This window comes from Drosophila miranda, chromosome 2, assembly GCF_003369915.1.
Source record: "Drosophila miranda strain MSH22 chromosome 2, D.miranda_PacBio2.1, whole genome shotgun sequence".
Classification (NCBI taxonomy): Eukaryota; Metazoa; Arthropoda; class Insecta; order Diptera; family Drosophilidae; genus Drosophila; species Drosophila miranda.
In genome coordinates this window covers 9,649,723-9,669,496 of record NC_046675.1, presented here as the reverse complement: position 1 = coordinate 9,669,496, position 19,774 = coordinate 9,649,723, and the positions used below count along the sequence as shown (strand labels likewise).

The following is a 19,774-nucleotide window of genomic DNA, read 5'->3' as shown; positions in this document are numbered from 1 at the left end:
AAATTATGGCAAAACACCAGCCACCAAAGTCTTGGCAGCTCAACGAACCCTTGATACCCTGCAAGGGAGGTTGCGAAAATTAGAAAATCAAAAACTCGTGTAACTAATATTTATTTCAGGCAATAAAGAAACTTAACGGAAATGTGGTCAAGTCTAATAGACCGTATATTCGCTTATATTATATTTCCCTGGCGAGCAGTCCCTGTTTCTCATCCCAAAGGTTGTCAATTTCACCTTTTATCCGGCAATACAAATACATTTTTTCTTTCACTTCCGTTTGTGATTATACTTTGTAAATATTCAGTTCCGTCACTAATTTGTCAGGATTAATGCACAGACAAATTCATCCAAAAATTAATCTATTCTGCCACCTTGTTTAGAGCCTAAGAGCTGAAAACTATCGAGGAACTCTTTAAAATCAATCAATTTTTGAATATACAAATTTTTCATGAGATGTCGAAAATCTGTATTGTTGATTAACTTTTAATTTAAAGCAAATATAATGATTTAATTGATTAAATCATGCTAAAAATTTAAATGCAAACAATTTTTTATCAAAAAAGCATTAGCAATGCCTGTTTGGTACGAGGTGTTACTATTTAGACAATCATCAATGATCCAATAAAAAATGCAAATTCTATATTTGCAAAATAAATTTCATAGTTTTAGTCTCAACTACCATGACACGACTGATGGACCTTGACAGGCCTGCAAGCCCATGGAAAAATCAGTGGAGAAACCAAGCACAAAAGTGTTAAAATGATATCACAACGGATTAATGTGCTTAATAGGGCAATTATCCTCATCAAAAGAGCAACCAGCGATTGCCGGCGCCTCCAACCCACACCGCCCTCCCCCACACTCGTACTCCAACTCAAACTCAACCTTCATACCCAGGCCCAGTTCCGCCCTGGCACTGCATAAATTAGTTGCACCACTGACCAATGGCCAGACCGAGGCCAGGAAACTTCCAAGAGCCTGGGCCTGGGCCAGGTCAAGTCAAGTTGTCTACTAATTGCCGTTTTACTGTCACATTTGCCTCGGGGATTTACATGTGCATACATTTGACATTAATATTTCCAGTTGGTCCTGCTCTAAGCCTGTCCCAGTGCAGGGCTACATCCACACCCACATCCACAGCCGCAGCCACGGTCAGCCCATCAGGATTGTCGAGTGGTTCGTGTGCATTTTATTAATAACTATTCCCCAGCCAGCTGTGGGCTTATGCAAATTAGCGAACGGACATTAAGTGCAGTTAACTTCAGTTTGATTCGGCTGCGTTTTTGGGGGGCAGGAAAGTTTAAAGCCCAAAACTGTGCAACACTTTATGGCTGCTTCGCTGGGGCTAAGAGCTAAGAGCTAGGGCGAGTGCGATTGCGAGTGCCTGTGAGGGACGGAGGCGGAGCCAAGTAAATTAACACTAATTACAACATAATAACTATAAAATCGCAAAGACAAGTGCTCGGCAGTAGACTCAACAGCTCATTGCCGGGCACTTGCCACTCAACAAGCCGCCCAGGCCGTGGAGTCGAGCCAAGTTTCTTGGCCTGTCTGCCTGCCTGCCTGTGCCGTGGCATGACTCAGGCCGCCCGCAGTGCCGTGCAGGAGTAGAGTCCGGAGAATGGCGAGCAAAACAAAGTGCAAAACATGATTAAGAGTGAAATATTTATTTGCAGCACTTGGAGGCGCGCCACGGCAGCACCAACAATTAGAAACAAGCTACTACTAAACCCGCTGCCAGGCTGCCTTGCTGCCACCCTGCCCCCACTCGACCGCCCGGACTCCGACATGGCTTAAACATGTAAATGGCTGCGCCAGGGCCGCAGGGCACGAGCCGAGAAGCAGCGATGATTTAATAGCTGCCAACTCGCCAAAGAAGCAGGAATAGCACTACTGCAACAAGTGCAGGCGGAGGAGCACAACAGGGCGAAGGACTTTAAGATTAATTTAATTGTATTATGATTAGTAAGATGCATACTATAAAAATCTGTGTGTATCGTATCTTAATGGCTAAAACGCTGAAAGGGCTAAATGCAAACTTAAGTCTAGTAATCCTCCTCCTCAAAGCCGTAGCCAAACTCGTCGTCGTCGTCGGCGCCCTTGTACAGCATGTCCTGCAGCGAGGCCTCTGGCTCCGCCTCGGGCTCCGGCTCAGCCTCGTCTACTTCGGCCTCGTCCTCCAGGAAATCTGTGGAAGAGAGATTTCCATTAGATTGCAAGCAGTTCCATTGGCCCAGCGCTACTTACCTGGTTCCAATACGGGCTTGGTATCAGGCTGCTCTACCTCCAACTCCGGCGCCTGGCTGATAGGCAGGCCTGCCTCAATCTTGGGCCGTTTCCTGCTGGGTCCAGGCAGATCGTAGGCTGGCTTTGACCGACTGCCCTTAGGGGCAATGGGACCCTCTTCCACAATGACCGGCTGCTGCTTCAGTTCCTCCAAGGTGGTGGGCTTAGTGTCCACACTGGATGACGGGGATTGGCCCGTCAGGCCGGCAATGCTGTCGGTTAGTGTCTTGAGGATTTCGTAGTTGATTTTACTGGAGATTTTCTTCTCCTGAAGCATCTTTTCGATCGCCTCGCCAGCCGTAGACGATGGACCGATGACCTTCTTGCGCGGCTTTCGTTTTTTCTTCTCAGGCTTGCCCTCCTCCCGCTCCTTGGCCAGCCGCTCGTCGCGCTCCTTCTGCTCCTGCAGATACTCCGCATTCATGTTTTTCCACATTTCCAGTTTGGTCACAGCCTCATCCTCGGTTAGCACATACTGATCCAGCTCATCATCGTTCAGATCGTCGATGACGAGCTCTGTTTCCAGTGGCTGCTTTGCCCTCTCCACATCCTCCAGTTCACTTTGAGTTACCCGACAAATGGCCTCGATATCCGGCCTCAGGCCCTCAATGCCCGCCATCAGGCTGCCAGGTTCCGTCTTTTTCACATCCTCATTGTGCTCAATGAGATCTTTGATTATCGCAGCATTGGACTGCTCAATGAACTGCCTGGAGTCCTCCATCTCTATGTCGTTCTCGCAGACACTTTTCGGTGTGCCAGGCTCCGAGCCAAATGAAGTGTCGCCCTTGATTTTCGTCAGTTGACGGAACACGCTGCTTGATGACTTCCCGAGATCCTTTTCCAGATGTGCATCAATCTCCTTTTGCAGTTCCGTCAGCTCGTGCTCGCCCATCTACGGGAGCGATTTATTAAATAAATAAAATATGCGCGAGAGCTCTATTGTGTGTCACTTACATCCTTGATCCTCTCACGATCCTTTTTCCGTGCTGCCCTGAAGGAAGGCGGATCCTGTTCTCGCTCCAAGTCCACGGTCATAAACTCCTCCAGCGTTAGACCGCCCGACGGCGTCTCGGCGAACTCGGAGAGGCGCTTGCGCAGCGTCGACTCATGAATCTTGACCACGCCGATCACATCAACCATGGTGCGGCTAAAGTCATGCATGCGTGCGGCAATCAGGAGTGCTTCAAGGAGGGATAGAAAATTGAATATGAATGACCTGATTCGGGAAAGATGTACAGCATATCATCCACGTTTGCGAATGCAAATGCCTTCAAGGGTAATAGTGTTCGCCATTCACTTTTAACCTAACTATAATCTCGTCTCACCTGCTCCACAGAGTCCAGTGGGTCGTCTTCCCGAGTGCATGCAATCCTTCTTCATCCGCTGGACAATCCTCAGGGCCGTCATGGACACCTCATGGGTCTTGGCGCCCAGCTGCAGGCGATTGGCAAACCGCATAATGTACAGGCAGGGATCTGTAAAAATAGAAGAGCAATAAGGAAGCAATGAGTATCAACAGATTTAAATAACATTAGCAAACCAAACCACTGCAAGAGCATCAGCCGAAGAACTTGTTCGACGACCTTGAAGCCCGGCTCGGCTCGGCTCTGCTGCCCAATGAAATCGAAAACATTCAATAACCGGCCCCAGACAGCCATGGACAGCCAGCTGCCGAAATAAACAGTCTTGAACCCGAACTTCAGGTATATACGAGTATGTTTTTATTCAATTCATTCAACTTTTACATGAGGCCCACAGTCAGAGAGAGCGAGAGAGAGAAGAGTGCAAGAGTCGGAGAGTGGTATATCAACTTTATAGCATGCGATAAATTGTGCGCGCGCTCTCCATACAGACATCACGCATCCGTCACGTAGTCCAGCGTTTGTCCCCCTCGCATAAGTTTCGGGCCATTCGATGGCCCATTAAACCAATAATTAGTTGTATTTGAACTAGATGAAAGATAAGACCAGACCAGCCAAGGAAGCCGCCGCCAACCGACAACGAACAACATCGACACCAACCTGTGCAATTAACACTTGGCCCAGTCCCAGTCCCAGTCAGAGACACAGTCCCAGCCATCCAGCCATTTAGCCATCCAACAACACAGCAACGGAACAAAAGGCAAAGCCAAACGCAAACAACAATTAACGCACGGCAAATATCAGCTCGACAACGCAATGGAAAATCAAAAGCCCCAGATCCAGAGACGCGACCTTGCCAACATATTTGCTAGCGTTTTTTCTCTTTCTTTTGTTTTGTTTTATATATTTCCTCTTTTTTTGCAGTTGGGAAATGTCATAGAGTGAGGGGAGATTTCCCAAGAAATAACAAATACTGCCGGCTGTGGCTGTGGTTGGGGCTGGGGCTGTGGCTGTGGCTCTCACACAATGGGGTGAGAAATTATTAATTTCAATTTTACATAATCGTTTGAATAATTGTCCAAGTAAATGATCAAATAATTTTGAGTATAATTACTCATTTAATTACAATTAAATGGTTATTGTGTAGCCAGACCAGCGACATTATGTGAGCGCATACAAAAGCGAGAAAGAAACACAAAAGAAACCTCTTGTTTGTGTGTTTTTTTACAGGAAAAATATCTACAAAATGTCACAGTAACATACAACATTTACAGAACCTTTTGTAGAGCAATGCAATGGTCATTTCCCACAGTTCAGCATCATATAAGCCATGATGTGCCACGCTTTTCGTGTAACGCACCACATTAGCCGCCGTCTCCATGGTAGTCCACCGCACTTTGTGCCACCAGCTTGATTGTTTATGCCGCTCCACTTGACACACAAAGGCAGATGGCTGTTAAACGTCAACCACGGCTGCCCCAGCCATCTCCTAGAGGAAGCTTGTCAAAGTCTCGCTAACTGCACTTGACAAAAAAAAAAGAGGAAAAAAGAAAAGCAAGAACTAAGCAACAAGAGGAAAAAAATTATTTATTAAACCCTAATGAATGCGCAAATTTATGGAGGCCTCCCTCCAGCCAACCAGCCGTCCATTCACCATCCCACCATCCGAACCCTCGGAAGCAACTGCCGTTGAGTGCCCCACTTGAAAAATGATGCCGCCGCTGCGGCTGTGACTGGGAACTGCGATTGGGAACTGAAAGAGTGACTGGGGACATGCTTCATTGACCCTTCAGCACCACGCCCACACATCTAGAGCAGCTGTTACTCCTGGGATGCGATGCGAGATACTGTTGGGGAACTGCTACTGCTCGACAGTGGCCTGCACGGCTGCTGCTAATGGTTTCTTAATGTCTCCCGGCCCAGCCCTACTCTGCCCTGCGGACAGTCTGCAACTGCAGCTAGTGAAATTATTATTATTTAAACTTTATTTTTGCGTTTGTCATGACAGCAATTATCATTTTGGGTGCGGTTGGGCCGCTTCTCCCCGCCACTCCCCCCACAAGGCTGCCTTTGATTACTTTGCGTTTTCTGAAAAATGCCGGCAATTTTGGTTACTGGCTCGGTGTTTTCCTCGACGCAATTAACTGTAGTGCCTGCTTTAATTGTTTTGTAATTGACCAAGAATTCGTGATTAATGATGAAATTGGAATCTTGGGAGTACACAATACTTATTGTGTGCCCAAGAGCTTAACTGACAAAAGTCTGTGCTGGAAAAACCTTAGACTACTCATATTACAAGCGATTTAAAGAAGAAACATAGTAGATGTAGCTCCAAGAGCACACTCTTAAATTTGATTATATTTAGCTGGATTCGTCAAATACGAATCATATACTTTTGATTAACACATAAATCTATCCGATGTGAAATCTATGTTTCCAAGTGAACAAACACAAGTCTGTTTGCGCTCTATAAACATCAATTCAAGTTCAGGGACGACAATCGGTATGACGAGCTGGTGGAACCAGGCTAAAGGTCTTACCTCATGAATGAAACATTCTAAAATGTAGATTCGAAACTTTTCCGCGCAGTGTAGGGGCACTCACGAAATCTGTTCGCACTCAATAAACATACAATCAAGTGCAGAATATGGGCACAGTTATCGCATGGGATAAGTGACCGTCTCAAGGCGAACAGACACGAAGACGACGAAGGCGGGCAGAGCCGCTCGGCTGTGATCTAGCTTCACCGTTGGCTCGGTTCGTCTCTCACTACGAATTCGTTCGTTGGCTCGCGCGCACCTCAAGCCGCAGTCGCAGTCGCAGTCACAGTAGCCCCCACCGTCCCAGTCCCAGTCCAGTCTCAGGCCCCGGTCGAAACATTCTGCAACAGAAAAAACCACAACAACGTGGCCGGTCGACGCGCATGCGCAGAGGTAGCTGGAAAAAAAAGAGTCCCTCCTCACATGTAAAAAATCTTCTTTCAACTGCTGTGGTTTCTCGAGAGTGTGAGTGGTTGCTTTTTGCGGCTGCTGCTGCTGTACAAATTACCAAAGTGTGTATTCGTACGGGTATTCGTACAATTGTTTGTTAAAATAATAATAATCACTTGCAATGTGCGCGTAGCTCGCTCGCTTGTTTGTTTGTTCTCCTGTTGACGTTTTAATTTATGTGCAAATGCCGGTTGGGGCGTCAATTACTGCGAGTGAAGTGCAAATATTACAAAGAAACAAGTAGGAGGGGTCGAAAAAAATACCCAAAAATTCCATGCAGATAATTGCTTATAATGGCTTTGGATTAAAGCCCCGACGATAGGCTCTTCATATTCTAACATTCAACTCCAGTGAAGTGCAAAAAAAACCCCCCAAAAATTTCCTACAGATAATTATTCTAAATGATTGTGGATTAAGCCTGTATGGTACACCCTTAAGGTTCTTCTGAATGACTGAATTAATGTAAAAGATATCCAATCAGCTGATTTTGAGTCTTCACAAGTCAATTTTACAAGTGAAAAGCAGTAAACTTGTGAAGTGAAAATAAGATCAATTTAATAAAATGCTCATCTTTGGCAGAAGTTAAGTCAGTGTATCAAAATATCTGAATAAAATCAAATTATTCGTTTAGCACAGAAGCAGTGCACATAACCTTGAAAAGCAGTACTTATCCTAGAAGCAGTTTCTGCTGCTTGGTGTTCTTTTTGATCTAAGACTGAAAAGCAGTGCATTCTGATAAGCATTAGACTATCCCGACAAGCAGTGCTCATCTTAAAAGCAGTTTCTACTGCTTGCTACCAGTTTCATCTCCCTCTAATTGAATTAATACAGTTATTCATTAGAACTAATGAAATTAAGTGTCATACAGGCTTCAGCTGTCTGTCTCTCTATCTCCAAGTCACGCTCTCAAAGTATCCATATTTTTCTCTCTCTCTCTCTCTCGAATGTGTCACGTGTTCGGTTTGTTGTCTTTATTGGCTTCAATCTCTGTCCCATTCCGTGCAAACTGTATAAATGAAAGATACATAGATATTCCATCGATAACAGCCGCGAATGAACAGTTGCAGCAGTTAATTGATTGCCCAAATATGTGGATAAGCTATTAAGCCACCATCCAGATGTGAGAAGCAAGCAAATGCTGGGGCTGGTGTGATGAGAGCCTTGCCGAAGGTTACCTCCCCCCAAGATGGTACAATGAAAGTGCTAAGCCTTGAATGGAATCAACAATCAATCAACAAATCAAAGAACACTTGAAAATACTTACTTAATCCCACCCGAAAAGCACATGGCAGTGCATTAACGATCAGCTGACTCTCAAGGGTGCTAATGGTGCTATCTTCAAGTGAAGTCTCGACTCTGTTATCACCTACGGACCGAGTAGATCGCCGGTTATGACCGTATAATTATCTGTGAAATGCACTCCTGACTAATTACTAACTATTTAGCTATAATTTTCCGCTCATAACTATGATTTTGATTATTGTTTCTGGAGGTGATTTTTTAATGACTGTCCGTCGGTCCGCCCTCTGTCAGTGTTTGCCAATAGTCCGGGGTTCGGACTGAAATTTCCCTGCCCAGCCAGCGCAAAGATCAGTCAAAAGCTCACCACAATTTCTTGTTTGTTCTTTCAACTTAAAGTCAACAGCAACAGAAACAGACACAGACACACCCTGGCGAAAATAAAGCTTACGAAATGGCATAAATATATCTTTCTATTCTGGGCATCGAAATGCCATTTAAAATTCCACTCAAGACTCCAGCGGACTGGGGGGACATGAATATTTAAATATTAAGTAACACCGGGCACAGAAAGCGTTTTTGTCCAAACCGACTGACTCGATGACAATTTGTTGTTGCCACCCAGCAGAAGATTATTTAAAAACTTGAGCAAAGAAACGCGCAGCCAAAGAATACAGAACTGGTTCCAGACTCAGCAAAAAATGTACGAAAAAACCATAAACATTTCACAAAGAATATGTCACAAGAATTAAATAAAACCGAATCGAATTTAGCAACTCATTCGCACTCGACAACGCATTCAATAGGAGGGATTTTACTGGGCCAAACAATAAAAAAGAAACGAAAACAAACAGCAGCAAAAAAAAATGTATTTTAAAATTTAAAAAAAAAAGTTAATTCGTCAAGTCATTAGACAAAATGCAGCATGACTTGAGTTACCAAATAATCTAAAGAAATATGAAAAGTGAGTGAGAAAAACTGCATGTTAATGTCTATAAAATTATCTGCAAATTAAAGCGTCTAAAGGCGCAGACGCCAGGCCGACCCAAAGACAGAGCCCCCAACCGACAGCCGACAAGCCGAGTCTGTCTGAATAATTGCGAAACAACCTAAGGGCCCTCGAAACGAGGCATAGACTTATACGAACACAAAACCCCACTCCGGCATCGAGAGTCGCGTCGAGTCGAGTCGGACGCGGCAAGTGACTACTGCCAGATGGAACTCAGACTTTTGAGCGTGACAAGAATGGGATAGACTCTGTCCGAAAAAACCCCCAAGCCGGGAGGAAACAATGGGAAGTGGTGTTAACTTCCTATATAAAGCCTCCCCATTAGCATGGAAATATTTGTTGGCTTGAGATTTTGGAATATCTAGAATTATTAATGGCACTACTGTGCCTTGACATGTAGGTAGTTAATGGAGATGTACCCAATATGGAATGCATTCAGTATGGAATTCCTTATCAGTATTACTTTTGTTAAAGTTCTACCTGCTGATTTTCGCTCAATCGATCTGCTCAGTGAATCCTTTAATAGGAACCTTTCAAAACAAGCGATCTACCATGATCTATATAGATGTGATCTAACCTCAAGCAAAATGCATTGCAGCCCAAGAACAACCCGTTTTGAAAGCCTCGTTTTATCAGATTGCTGTGTTTTTAAGCTGACCCAAAAGCATTCCATCCCAAGACAAAAAGCCTCGACCACTGGGGCAAGTGTCCAATATAACGAAGAAAAAAATCCCAACAAAATACAGACATGAGAGCACATAATTAAAGTGCAAAATCGACAAATCAACAAAACTGCTTGACCGACTGATCTGTAGATCGACCGTTCGACCGTTCGACCGATCGACAGTTCGAGCGTTTGACCGACGAATCGTGGGTTCGAAGGCATGGGCCACGTGAGCGAATGGTTTTTGGGCCAGACACAGCCCAAGCATATATGTATGAGAGTGTTTTTGTGGGGACTCTGGAGGTCGTTGCTTTGCCAGCTTTAGATCTGGCCCGAGTGCAGTGGAATTGCTCTGGAAGGGAGGAGTTTTGTAGGGAGGGTTAAGTGCAGAGAGACCCCTGTTTTATGAGACATTTTGCTAATCAGTTATATGCGTGGCGATTGCAAAATTGTCTTAAAATGAAAAATGCAACAAAAGGAGCTCGTTAAAAGCAAAGAGCCGAGAAATAATGAGAAACCAAAAGGCAAAAGACAAAAGACAGAAGAAACAGCCACAAAAACAGAAACAGAAACAGAAACCGAAACCGAAACACAGAAAGAGAAAAACCAAAGAAAAGACAACTCTTCACTTTTTTCTCCGAATAGCCGTCGCAGTCGCCATCGCTTACACCTCTTCATGCTCGGACATACATATGTTTTCGCTGGTGGCTTACTTTTGGGGGAGGAGAGTGTAATGAGGAAACAAAAATCGAAAGTGTTACGCGGGCGTTGCTTTGAGGGTCTGGTGCCTGGGCTCTCTCTCTCTCTCTCTCTCTCTCAAAGTATGACCCGACTGGGCCCCAATGTGGGTCACTCCATTTGCAATTCAAGAGGCAATGAAAAATGAAATGAAACACAAGCCCCACCAAGACCACAAATAAATTAAGAAAAAGGCCGCCCCAAGTCAATGCAGGCGGCAAATTTGAAATGCGTTTCATACTCGCACAAAGTGCAAAGACTGTGGCAGTGCGGAAAAAAACCCATTTTAATACGAAAATAAACTTGCACATAGGAACAAATTTCACAAAATGCTGAAAAACAAAAACACCACCAAGCCGAAAATAAAACAAAAGCCTACAGCTGATGAATAATAAACGTGACTTGATTGTTAAGCCAAGAAATTAATTTAGCATAAATTGAGTGTGTGTTTTGCATGGCAGCTGGAACGGAGATGCGGACGGGGATGGAGATGGAGAAGGAGAAGGGATGGGACGATGGGGTCGGCTGGGAGCTAACAGCTGCACAGATTTATGTCTGCCCAATTGATTCCCATTTGACAAAGAATATATCCATAAATTCCAATTAACCAACAGTTAAATGGTCGGTTGCCAGCACTGAGCATCAGCAAACAAATGAAAGCACAATTTGCACGAAAATCTGTCATAAGAAATCACTTAAGGGTGAAACGGATAATAAAAAACCAAGTTATATTCTCTATTTCCCTTGTATGTCCGTACAAGCGGTTTTTTTGAAGTTCAATGTTGTCCATAATTACAGCTTACTAATTCACATTGAATTCACTCAGAAATACATGAAGCACATATCATTTTGGCATAAAAACTATAAATACATATACATACACTAGGAGGCAATTTTTTTATATAAAAGAGCACAAAAGCAAACCGTGCCAAAAACAGACACATACATTTTTTATAAAACTTTAGCTTTAAGAGACAAATTCATATATTTTATAGGCTATCAAAAGCACTGACCAAATCATTGATCGCATTGCGATTCAACCAAGTTCAAGAGCCGGTAATTAAGCTATCACAAGTTTTTCACAGTTACTCAACACTACATTTCAAAATGAAACAACTGCCAGAAATTTCACTGTAATTGGAGCGAGCTGCTCTTGCAGCCTGTCCAATACATCCTTATTCTCATTGGGGATACAATTGAGCATCCTTCAATAAAAACATGAATACCTACGTTATTTCGTCAATTAAAAGTAGTTTCGGAGCTGCACCCCACCTGATTTCTGTACGGAGATAAGTTGGCTGCGCAAATAGAGTCCAACTAACGGTATTTTCCCGCAACTTTTGAGGAAATTATCTCTCAAGGCAACGCAGTAATAGTTGACCTTACTTAACTACTTAAAATCAAGTTCAAATTAAGGGCACTAATTTAGCCAACACTAATTCTCGTCAAGGTTATTTTGCTGTTAACTAACACTAATCGCAGGTAAACAGAACAAAGATCAGACACGAGACAATCGAAGCATGAAGAACTTCATTAGGCGTCAACAGCAAATTGCTTTGTTAATTTGTCAAGTCATTTAAGGAGGAGGCGTGCCAGTGCGGGGGGCGTTTTCAGGTATCGTACACACCGGCCCATATCGAAGAGTCGCAACAAAGTTGTTGATTGTCCAAGACACCCGACAACCGGGCCGTCGTCATCATCCGCGCGGAATGACGCGGACAAAAGAAAGAGAGAGAAAAATTATGTTCATGTCTGCGGCCGTTTTGTTTTGGTTACGGACTTCGCCGTGCTGCCAATTAAAAATAGCCGCTTGCATAATTTCCTCTCATAATTCTCCTCCTCTTGGAGAGGAGAGTACTCTCAGGTGCACAGAGAAATGGGTTCTGCTTAGGCGGCTGAGAGACATCAGAGGCGACCCCAAAAGAGTTAAGCCAAAGCCGAGATTTGGGGGCGGAGAGCAGACCAGACCAGACCAGATTTAATCCACTTCCTGTAGCTGATAAAATGCGACAGATGCGTGTGGAAATGGTTGGGGAAGTGGAAGTGAAAGTGCAACCGCAAATGGCAATTTGTTAGCCATGCCACAGCATCTTTTGATACACTTCCAAGGGGGTAAAGTGCTTCATAAACTCCTAAATTCTGGACACTGTATTCATACATCATATATCATATTGTTTTAGGGTCTTGGCAGGTCATCCGACTAACCTTTATATAGTATGTTTTCTTGTAATCTTTTTACAAAAAGAATTTGCAAGAGTATATGATCTTCGGTGATTGGAAATGTTGTAGCTTTCACGCATTTTGTCATTCGTTACATAATCCCAAGCGCTTGCTCTCTTTCCGTTTTGTTGTTACAGTTGTTGGTGAGGGCGGCGTGGGCGAGAGGACAGGTGTAGCGATGACAGCGATGTCGGCTCAAAGATGATCGAGGCCTTTGCGAATCACCTGAGCAGTCATTTGGGACGTCACCTCTTCTACTGGTCGATTGATACGACGGCACCGAACGGAGCCAGCAGCGGCAGTGGCAGCGGCAGCGACGGTGGGAACTACGGCCTCAATCTGCGTCTCTCCGAGCTGATCAACAAGTTCCACGGCCCCCTCGAGAGGGGCGTGCAGGTTCTGGATCATCTGCTGACCCTCGAGGAGGACGACTTCGCCGGCCATTGGGGCAGCGCCTACGCGCACAACTATGAGCCGGAGTACGCGGTCCGAGTGCCGGAAAACGACGAGATGCCCCCGCCCGAACACAGTGAGTATTAGGGGGCATGGAGTGGGTATCGATCCACCAAATGACTACAAATTAGTTTGCGCAAAGGTCAACAACATTATTTGTTGTAATTTTCGGCACAAACACCGCTCTCTGCCGGCTGCTGCTGCAGCCCCAGAAACTGGTTTAGATCGTGGTGGTCGACGTATGTATGTGCGTGTGTGTGGGAATGTGCTAAGAAATAAACAAACCTTCGACGAGCGACAGACACGATGGAGCGGATGGATGGCATCGGCGATGACCAACCCAAAACAAGCAGCCATGCGATCCATTGAATCGATTTCAAGTTCAACACATTTTATGGTCGTTTTAAATATGCACAGGCCAAACTAAATAATAAATAATCAACAAGACCAAATATGAGCCAAGTTTAAATCAGTTTTGAGTACATGCAAATAACCACAGAAGCAAGGCTGCGAAAGAGAAAGAGATTGAGACAACGACAGCGATAAAGACTGTTGGAGAAGCTCTAAGATCGTCCCTTACACGTACGCCTTGACGTTGACGCGCATTTATGGTGGGCCATGACGGAAATACATATTAGCCGCGAGTGGCCGTGATATAATCAATGAGTTGCGAAATTGGAAGCACAGCTCATTCAAATTCAAAACATGCGCGCGCTCTCCTACAATTTGTGCTGTTAGCCAACACTGCAGCAACACAGTGTGACCAGCTCTGATAACAAAGAAAAACCTATCGTTATCGCTTCAAGAACAAATCAAACAATAAAAACAGCAGAGAAAATAAAAATAAAAGAAAAACATAAAAACAATGGCAATTGGCAGTGCACTATCCACTTAATTGAAAGCAAATGTTTGCATTTCACTCGATTCGCTAAAAGCCAGCTCAGCGCACTGCCAAAGGTCGGTTCGGGGCGCGGTGCACTTCGCCTGACCTCCAGATAATCGCATTTTTCACATTTCCACTGCGACATGGCCAGTAGCAGCAGCAACAGCAGCAGCAACAATCACGGCAGTAATAATAGCACCAATATAATGGCCCTGAATCGGCTATCCCTAAAGTCGGCCAACAAGCGCAACCAGGAGTCAATGTCCCATTCGCAGCCGAACGGCGGCTGGATAAACGGTAAGAAAAGCGGGCAGAGGGGAGCAGTGCAGGTGCGCCGTGTCTGTGAGTTATTGATTTTCCACACAAATCGCACTGCCGCCGCCGAGGAGGGGAATGGAATGGAGTCGTGTCTAAAAGTCGCGCGCGCGCCTCTGCAGACAGCGCGAATGCGTCGCTATTTTTGGACGCTCCACTTTTTCCCGGTGGCACGGCTTTCATATTCGGGGGAAATTTAGTGAGAAAAATAGAAAAAGGGGGAGCCCGATGGCAACGGCATTCGTTATTTATTATGCGAACGCGACGGTAATCAGCGGAAGTAGCACTTCCGAACGCACAAATGTTACATCGCATCCAGCAGACGCTGTCAGAATTGGGTGGGACCTTGCCGCCAATATCACTTGTCACAGAATAACCTTATAACGTATTAATATCCTGCCTTCCAGTGGAGACGCTCAACAATGGCAACATTCTGCTGCACTCGCCGCCGCACAATCATCAGCAGCAGCAGCAACAACAGCAGCGGGCGGGAGCAGCCCTCTCGCCACAGGCCGGAGGCGGCGCCTCGGGCAGTGCGGCCGATCAGAATATCCAGATAACCCAACCCATAAGCGCCCCATCCTCACCCCTGGCCTCGCCCGGTGCCCTCAACATCAGCAGTGTCGGCAGCCCCACGGCCTTCTGTATGCCCTCGAGCTCGGCAGCAGCCGCTGCCATTTCGGCTGCCTCCGCTGCCGCTGCCTCAAATTCAACCCCCACTCCCACTAGCGGCAGTGGATCGTATGTTTGTTCAGCTGGCGGCACCAACTGGCACTATGCGGCTGTGGGCGCCTCCAATGCCATCGACACGGCCGATCCTAACTGGCAGGCCAGCAAGGCGACGGTGCTGGAACGGAACGCGGCCATGTTCAACAATGAATTGATGTCGGACATCAAGTTTATTGTGGGCGAGGAGTTCGGTAAGTTCGGCATCCGCCAGCATCACTGATCCCCCAATTAAGGCCGGTTTTCTCATCGGACAGATATCGATCCCGTTCAAACAATACCCGCGCACAAATACATCCTAGCCACGGGCAGCTCGGTCTTCTATGCCATGTTCTATGGCGGTTTGGCGGAGAACAAACAGGAAATCAAAGTGCCTGATGTCGAGCCCACTGCCTTCCTAACGCTGCTAAGGTAGGATCGGATCCACGAGTATTTCAGAGGCTATCTATTATCATTGAACTTCTCCTTCTGACACTGCAGGTATCTCTATTGTGATGAAATCAAACTGGAACCTGAACACATCTTGGCCACTCTGTATGCGGCCAAAAAGTACATTGTACCGCATCTGGCACGGGCGTGCGTCAACTATTTGGAAGTGAAACTGACGGCAAAAAACGCCTGCCTACTTCTCAGTCAATCGCGTCTTTTCGAGGAGCCCGAACTGATGCAGCGTTGCTGGGAAGTGATCGACGCCCAGGCCGAGATGGCGGTTAAGTCCGAGGATTTTGTGGACATTGACCTCAAGACGTTTGAGTCGATATTGTCGCGCGAGACCCTCAACTGCAAGGAGATCCATCTGTTCGAGGCAGCCCTGAACTGGGCCCTCAACGCCTGCGAGAAGATGAGCATCGACAATACGCCCCAGAACAAGCGGCGGCTGCTGGGCCAGGCTCTGCACCTGATACGCATTCCGACCATGACACTGGAGGAGTTTGCCAACGGTGTGGCCCAGACTGGCATCCTTTCGTCGCAGGAGACCATCGACATGTTCTTGCATTTCACCGCCAAAATGAAACCGAATCTCGGCTTTCCGACGCGTTCGCGTGCGGGCCTCAAGACGCAGGTCTGCCATAGATTCCAGTCATGCGCCTATCGCTCGAATCAGTGGCGTTACCGCGGGCGCTGTGATTCCATTCAGTTTTCAGTAGATCGCAGGTACATTAAACCCCACACAAAGTGAAATTGAATCAATATCCCTAACTTCATATCTGATCTTTGACAGAATCTTCATTGTGGGCTTTGGTCTGTACGGCTCGTCGACGGGCGCCGCCAACTACAACGTGAAGATTGAGCTGAAGCGCCTGGGCAGGACACTGGCCGAGAACGACACGAAGTTCTTCTCGGATGGGTCCAGCAACACGTTCCACGTATTCTTCGAGAATCCCATACAGATCGAGCCGGAGTGCTACTACACCGCCTCGGTCATACTCGATGGCAACGAGCTGAGCTTCTTTGGCCAGGAGGGTATGTCCGAGGTGCTCATGGGCAATGTGACATTCCAGTTCCAGTGCTCGTCGGAGAGCACCAACGGCACTGGCGTGCAGGGCGGCCAAATACCGGAACTGATCTTTTACGGACCAACCACAGTGACGGCCTTAAACTCGCCCACCAATTCGGTGTGTGCCACACCAATCGCAGGAGCGGGTGGAGGCACAGCAGCTGGATCAGCGACTGCCGTTGCAAATGGCAGCAGCAGCGGATCGGCAACGACAGCTGCTGGCAACAATGTAAACAGCTCCGGGGAGGAACTTGGCGGCGGTGGCGGTGGCGGCGCCGGCGATGGAAGCACCTGATGTGCACAGCTCTACTGCGCCGAATGGCAGGGATCCTGCTACTATCGCCAGCAGCAGCCGCACCAGCAGCAGCAACAGAGGAGACCAACACAGCAATATAAGACACAACCACAAATACAAAATAGAAACTCATGGGTTTTCAGTGCAACACAACAAAGCAAATTGGAGTTTTAGAGGAAACGATATAGCAGATATAGACGTATATACAGTGCAGTTAGTACATATAGAGTGCTCTAGTTTTCGTAATAGTCCTATATAGTCATATATACATATATACACACACGTATATAACCATACAGTCCTATATATACATCGCTACAGTGCGTTTCAAAGCTCTTGGACAAGGAGAAATGGTTTGGATAAGCTCAAGCCAATAATTATTGGTAGACTTCCATCGGCAGAGTTCTAGTTCGTTAAATATTTCATAGATTCGTTTCGTTAACTGTTTCAGCCGGCCCAAGGCTGTGAAACGCACTGTACCTAGTTTGTTGGCATATATAAAGATATTTTCAAAACAGAACAAGTTGAACATATACACCCAGACCTACATACATATATATAGATACAGATACAGATACGAAGTAGACTCGAAAACTTATTACGTTCCACAACTTGAGAGGTTTGCAGAGGGCGAGAGGAGGGATATAAAGCGGCGCAATATATACTGACATATAAATGCAATAAGCAAGGGAAAATCGGGCAATCAGTCAAGCTAAAGTTAATCAATATTCTAAAGTTGAATGCGAAAATGAATAACAGATATTTTTTGCCAGCATATACCTAACATATACTATACATCTGATCTGATACTGATACTGATATATACACATAAAAACTATATATAAAATATAAAGATATACTTGAGGAGGAAGTGAGGAAGGAGAAGCCATGTTAAGAGTTGCATTCGACGAATTTGACAGCAAAGTTAACCAGGTTTATGAAATACGACAGAGGTATTATATGCGCAACATTTCTCGATATATTAATACACATTGTAGCATGCATTTGTTCTATCTCGTAGTTATTTCCCCTATATAACGCTCATACCCAACATATATGCCTTTCCACTGATATCAAGCCCCGTACTTTTCACCTATCTATCTATGTATCTATTCTATCAATCCTTCTAGGCTGCTCTGCGCAACAATCAACAATTTTATGTTCGACTTAAAGCATTTCTTTGGAAATTGTACTGATTTTTTGCTTTTGATAAGAATCCAATTACTGTTTTTTATATATATATACACTATATATATGTATACATCTTTTTGAATGAAGCAAGTGTTATCCTATATTGAATATGAATCTATTATAATTATGTACTTTAATCAATAAAATATATTATTAGATTTTTTCGAATTTATACTGAAAGTGTGCTTTCAATTTGGATTGAGATGAAGATTACATAAACGTACATATGTATATAGAATCAATTAGTATTATTGGGCATTTTGCTTTGCTGGTGCAAAGGGAATCGAGTATCGATTTGCTAAGCAACGTACACGTATTGTTTTTGCTTTCTTGGGACCCACATTTGGCAGTCACTAAAGACTTGTAGTTTTTTGTTGGATTCTGGGGACCGACACAGCCCAAAGCATTGACGAACAGACAACGCCAAGTAGGCAAAGCACAGGTGAAGACAGAATTGATAGCCCGTTCACGCTCCGCCATAGTACACCTTTCTGGTGCCTCATGCAACATGTTAGTAACCGACCGGTGTCTACAATCATAGTATGATCTACAATCGGACAAAATATACAATAGTCCCTCGATCATAGCACGATCTAACAGCGGGTTTGCTATGGTAGCTCCACCATGATATACGATACTTCTCACTATTAATCCAAATAAAAATCCACATTAATTTTCCTTAGAGTCGAATCCTTACTTTCTGCATTTGTGAATATTTAATCAACAAAATCGTGCACTTTTCAATTTCTTTGGCATGGGAATACCATTGATTGGCTATCATTTCAGAACTCAACTTAAACTAGTTATTCAAATTAAAGTTTGTCAGTTTCACTCACCCACAGACGGTATATTGATGCACAGAGCATGTGACAATTTCAGATATGTGCGTCCCAGCTCATACGAGCAGATCTGCTGAACATCGCTTATGTCGATGAGGAGATCTAAATATAAAAGCAAATCTACTAAACCACTACTTCTGGCGAGCTTTATGGGGGGACTTACGCGAGGTGCCCTCCGTGCGGCAGGTCATGTACACACAAGCAGCGTAGATGTGGGTGCTTTTGCGACCACGGGTCAGGTGACGACTGAGGGCCATCTTGAAGAAGTTGAGTGCCGTATCGGCATAGTGCTGAGAGAGCTGCAGCTGCTGGCAGAGAAGAGTGATATCCTTCTTGGCCTTTTTGATGGTCACCTCGCGGGATTCTGTGCCCGAGCCCACTTGGAACTTGCCGTAGCCGTAGTTTGTGGCCCCGCCCGACGATTCGGCTGAGACAAACTGTCCAATGGCTGCGGCGCCATGACCCACCTCCTCGAACTGCACCTCCGAGACAATGAGAGAATCCTCCAGCACAGAACCACAGTTCGTGCAAACTACAAAGGAAAATGACAGATGATATATGACACAAATGGAGTCACTATTGAAATTCCAGAGCCTACCCCGATCTCCTCGAGTATTGTCCTCCTCGATCTCGTTGGATCCGCAATTGCGACACTTTAATCCCGTCGACATCTTGTTTGAACAGAGTCTTCCAGCTGTGGTCAAATCTTAAGAGCTGTGCTAGTCCAAGCTCTTCGGTAGGCAGCGGGAATCCAGGAAAGCAGCTCAAGCAACTATGTTTCTCCTCGGTATGGATGCATTTTCTTTTATTTTTGATTAAAAACAATTGTTAGTTTATTGTCAATGCACGCTAGCAGCCAGCTGACCACAACAAGCAGCGATTTACAGCACTGCCGATTGAGCGATTTGCAACACTGAAGCAGAGGAAACTGTGGAAGGTGGCGCAACAAAAATATCCGACAGGTGTTAGTAAAAATCGGCTTGAATTAAAGAACAATTTATTTTATATCACAAAACTAACCTTATATTGCACATAAAAAGTAGGTTTTTTTAGATTTATTCAATTGA

The 19,774-nt window shown here is 45.2% G+C and overlaps 2 protein-coding genes across 4 annotated transcripts; one reads left to right on the top strand and one right to left on the bottom strand.

The window, feature by feature from the left end:
- Positions 1 to 1,932: 1,932 nt before the first annotated feature.
- Positions 1,933 to 19,600, bottom strand: LOC108155173 (transcription factor IIIB 90 kDa subunit). The gene is made up of 7 exons (XM_017285842.2): positions 19,306 to 19,600; positions 18,871 to 19,239; positions 18,705 to 18,809; positions 3,612 to 3,761; positions 3,241 to 3,467; positions 2,248 to 3,178; positions 1,933 to 2,188 (listed from the first exon to the last, which is right to left on the bottom strand). The coding sequence occupies exons 1-7, from the start codon at positions 19,376 to 19,378 to the stop codon at positions 2,046 to 2,048; spliced, it is 1,998 nt and encodes a 665-aa protein (XP_017141331.1). The 5' UTR covers positions 19,379 to 19,600; the 3' UTR covers positions 1,933 to 2,045.
- On the top strand, positions 6,445 to 16,970 carry LOC108155172 (BTB/POZ domain-containing protein 6). Of its 3 annotated transcripts, none has more exons than XM_017285839.2 (6): positions 6,445 to 6,652; positions 12,645 to 13,036; positions 14,566 to 15,078; positions 15,142 to 15,295; positions 15,365 to 16,039; positions 16,107 to 16,970. In XM_017285839.2, the coding sequence occupies exons 2-6, from the start codon at positions 12,709 to 12,711 to the stop codon at positions 16,675 to 16,677; spliced, it is 2,241 nt and encodes a 746-aa protein (XP_017141328.1). In that variant the 5' UTR covers positions 6,445 to 6,652; positions 12,645 to 12,708; the 3' UTR covers positions 16,678 to 16,970. The 3 variants fall into 3 exon arrangements, with proteins under 3 accessions (XP_017141328.1, XP_017141329.1, XP_017141330.1); XM_017285840.2 differs by lacking the exon at positions 6,445 to 6,652 and adding an exon at positions 6,684 to 6,699; XM_017285841.2 differs by lacking the exons at positions 6,445 to 6,652; positions 12,645 to 13,036 and adding an exon at positions 14,358 to 14,496.
- Positions 19,601 to 19,774: the final 174 nt, after the last annotated feature.

Coding starts and splice junctions, on each gene's coding strand:
- LOC108155172 (XM_017285839.2), top strand. CDS start 12,709: ATGATCGAGGCCTTTGCGAATCACCTGAGCAGTCATTTGGGACGTCAC. Junction 15,079..15,141: donor TATTGTGGGCGAGGAGTTCG/GTAAGTTCGGCA, acceptor CTCATCGGACAG/ATATCGATCCCGTTCAAACA. Junction 15,296..15,364: donor GCCTTCCTAACGCTGCTAAG/GTAGGATCGGAT, acceptor CTGACACTGCAG/GTATCTCTATTGTGATGAAA.
- LOC108155173 (XM_017285842.2), bottom strand. CDS start 19,378: ATGTCGACGGGATTAAAGTGTCGCAATTGCGGATCCAACGAGATCGAG. Junction 3,468..3,611: donor CACTGGACTCTGTGGAGCAG/GTGAGACGAGAT, acceptor CCCTCCTTGAAG/CACTCCTGATTGCCGCACGC. Junction 2,189..2,247: donor CAAGCCCGTATTGGAACCAG/GTAAGTAGCGCT, acceptor TCTCTTCCACAG/ATTTCCTGGAGGACGAGGCC.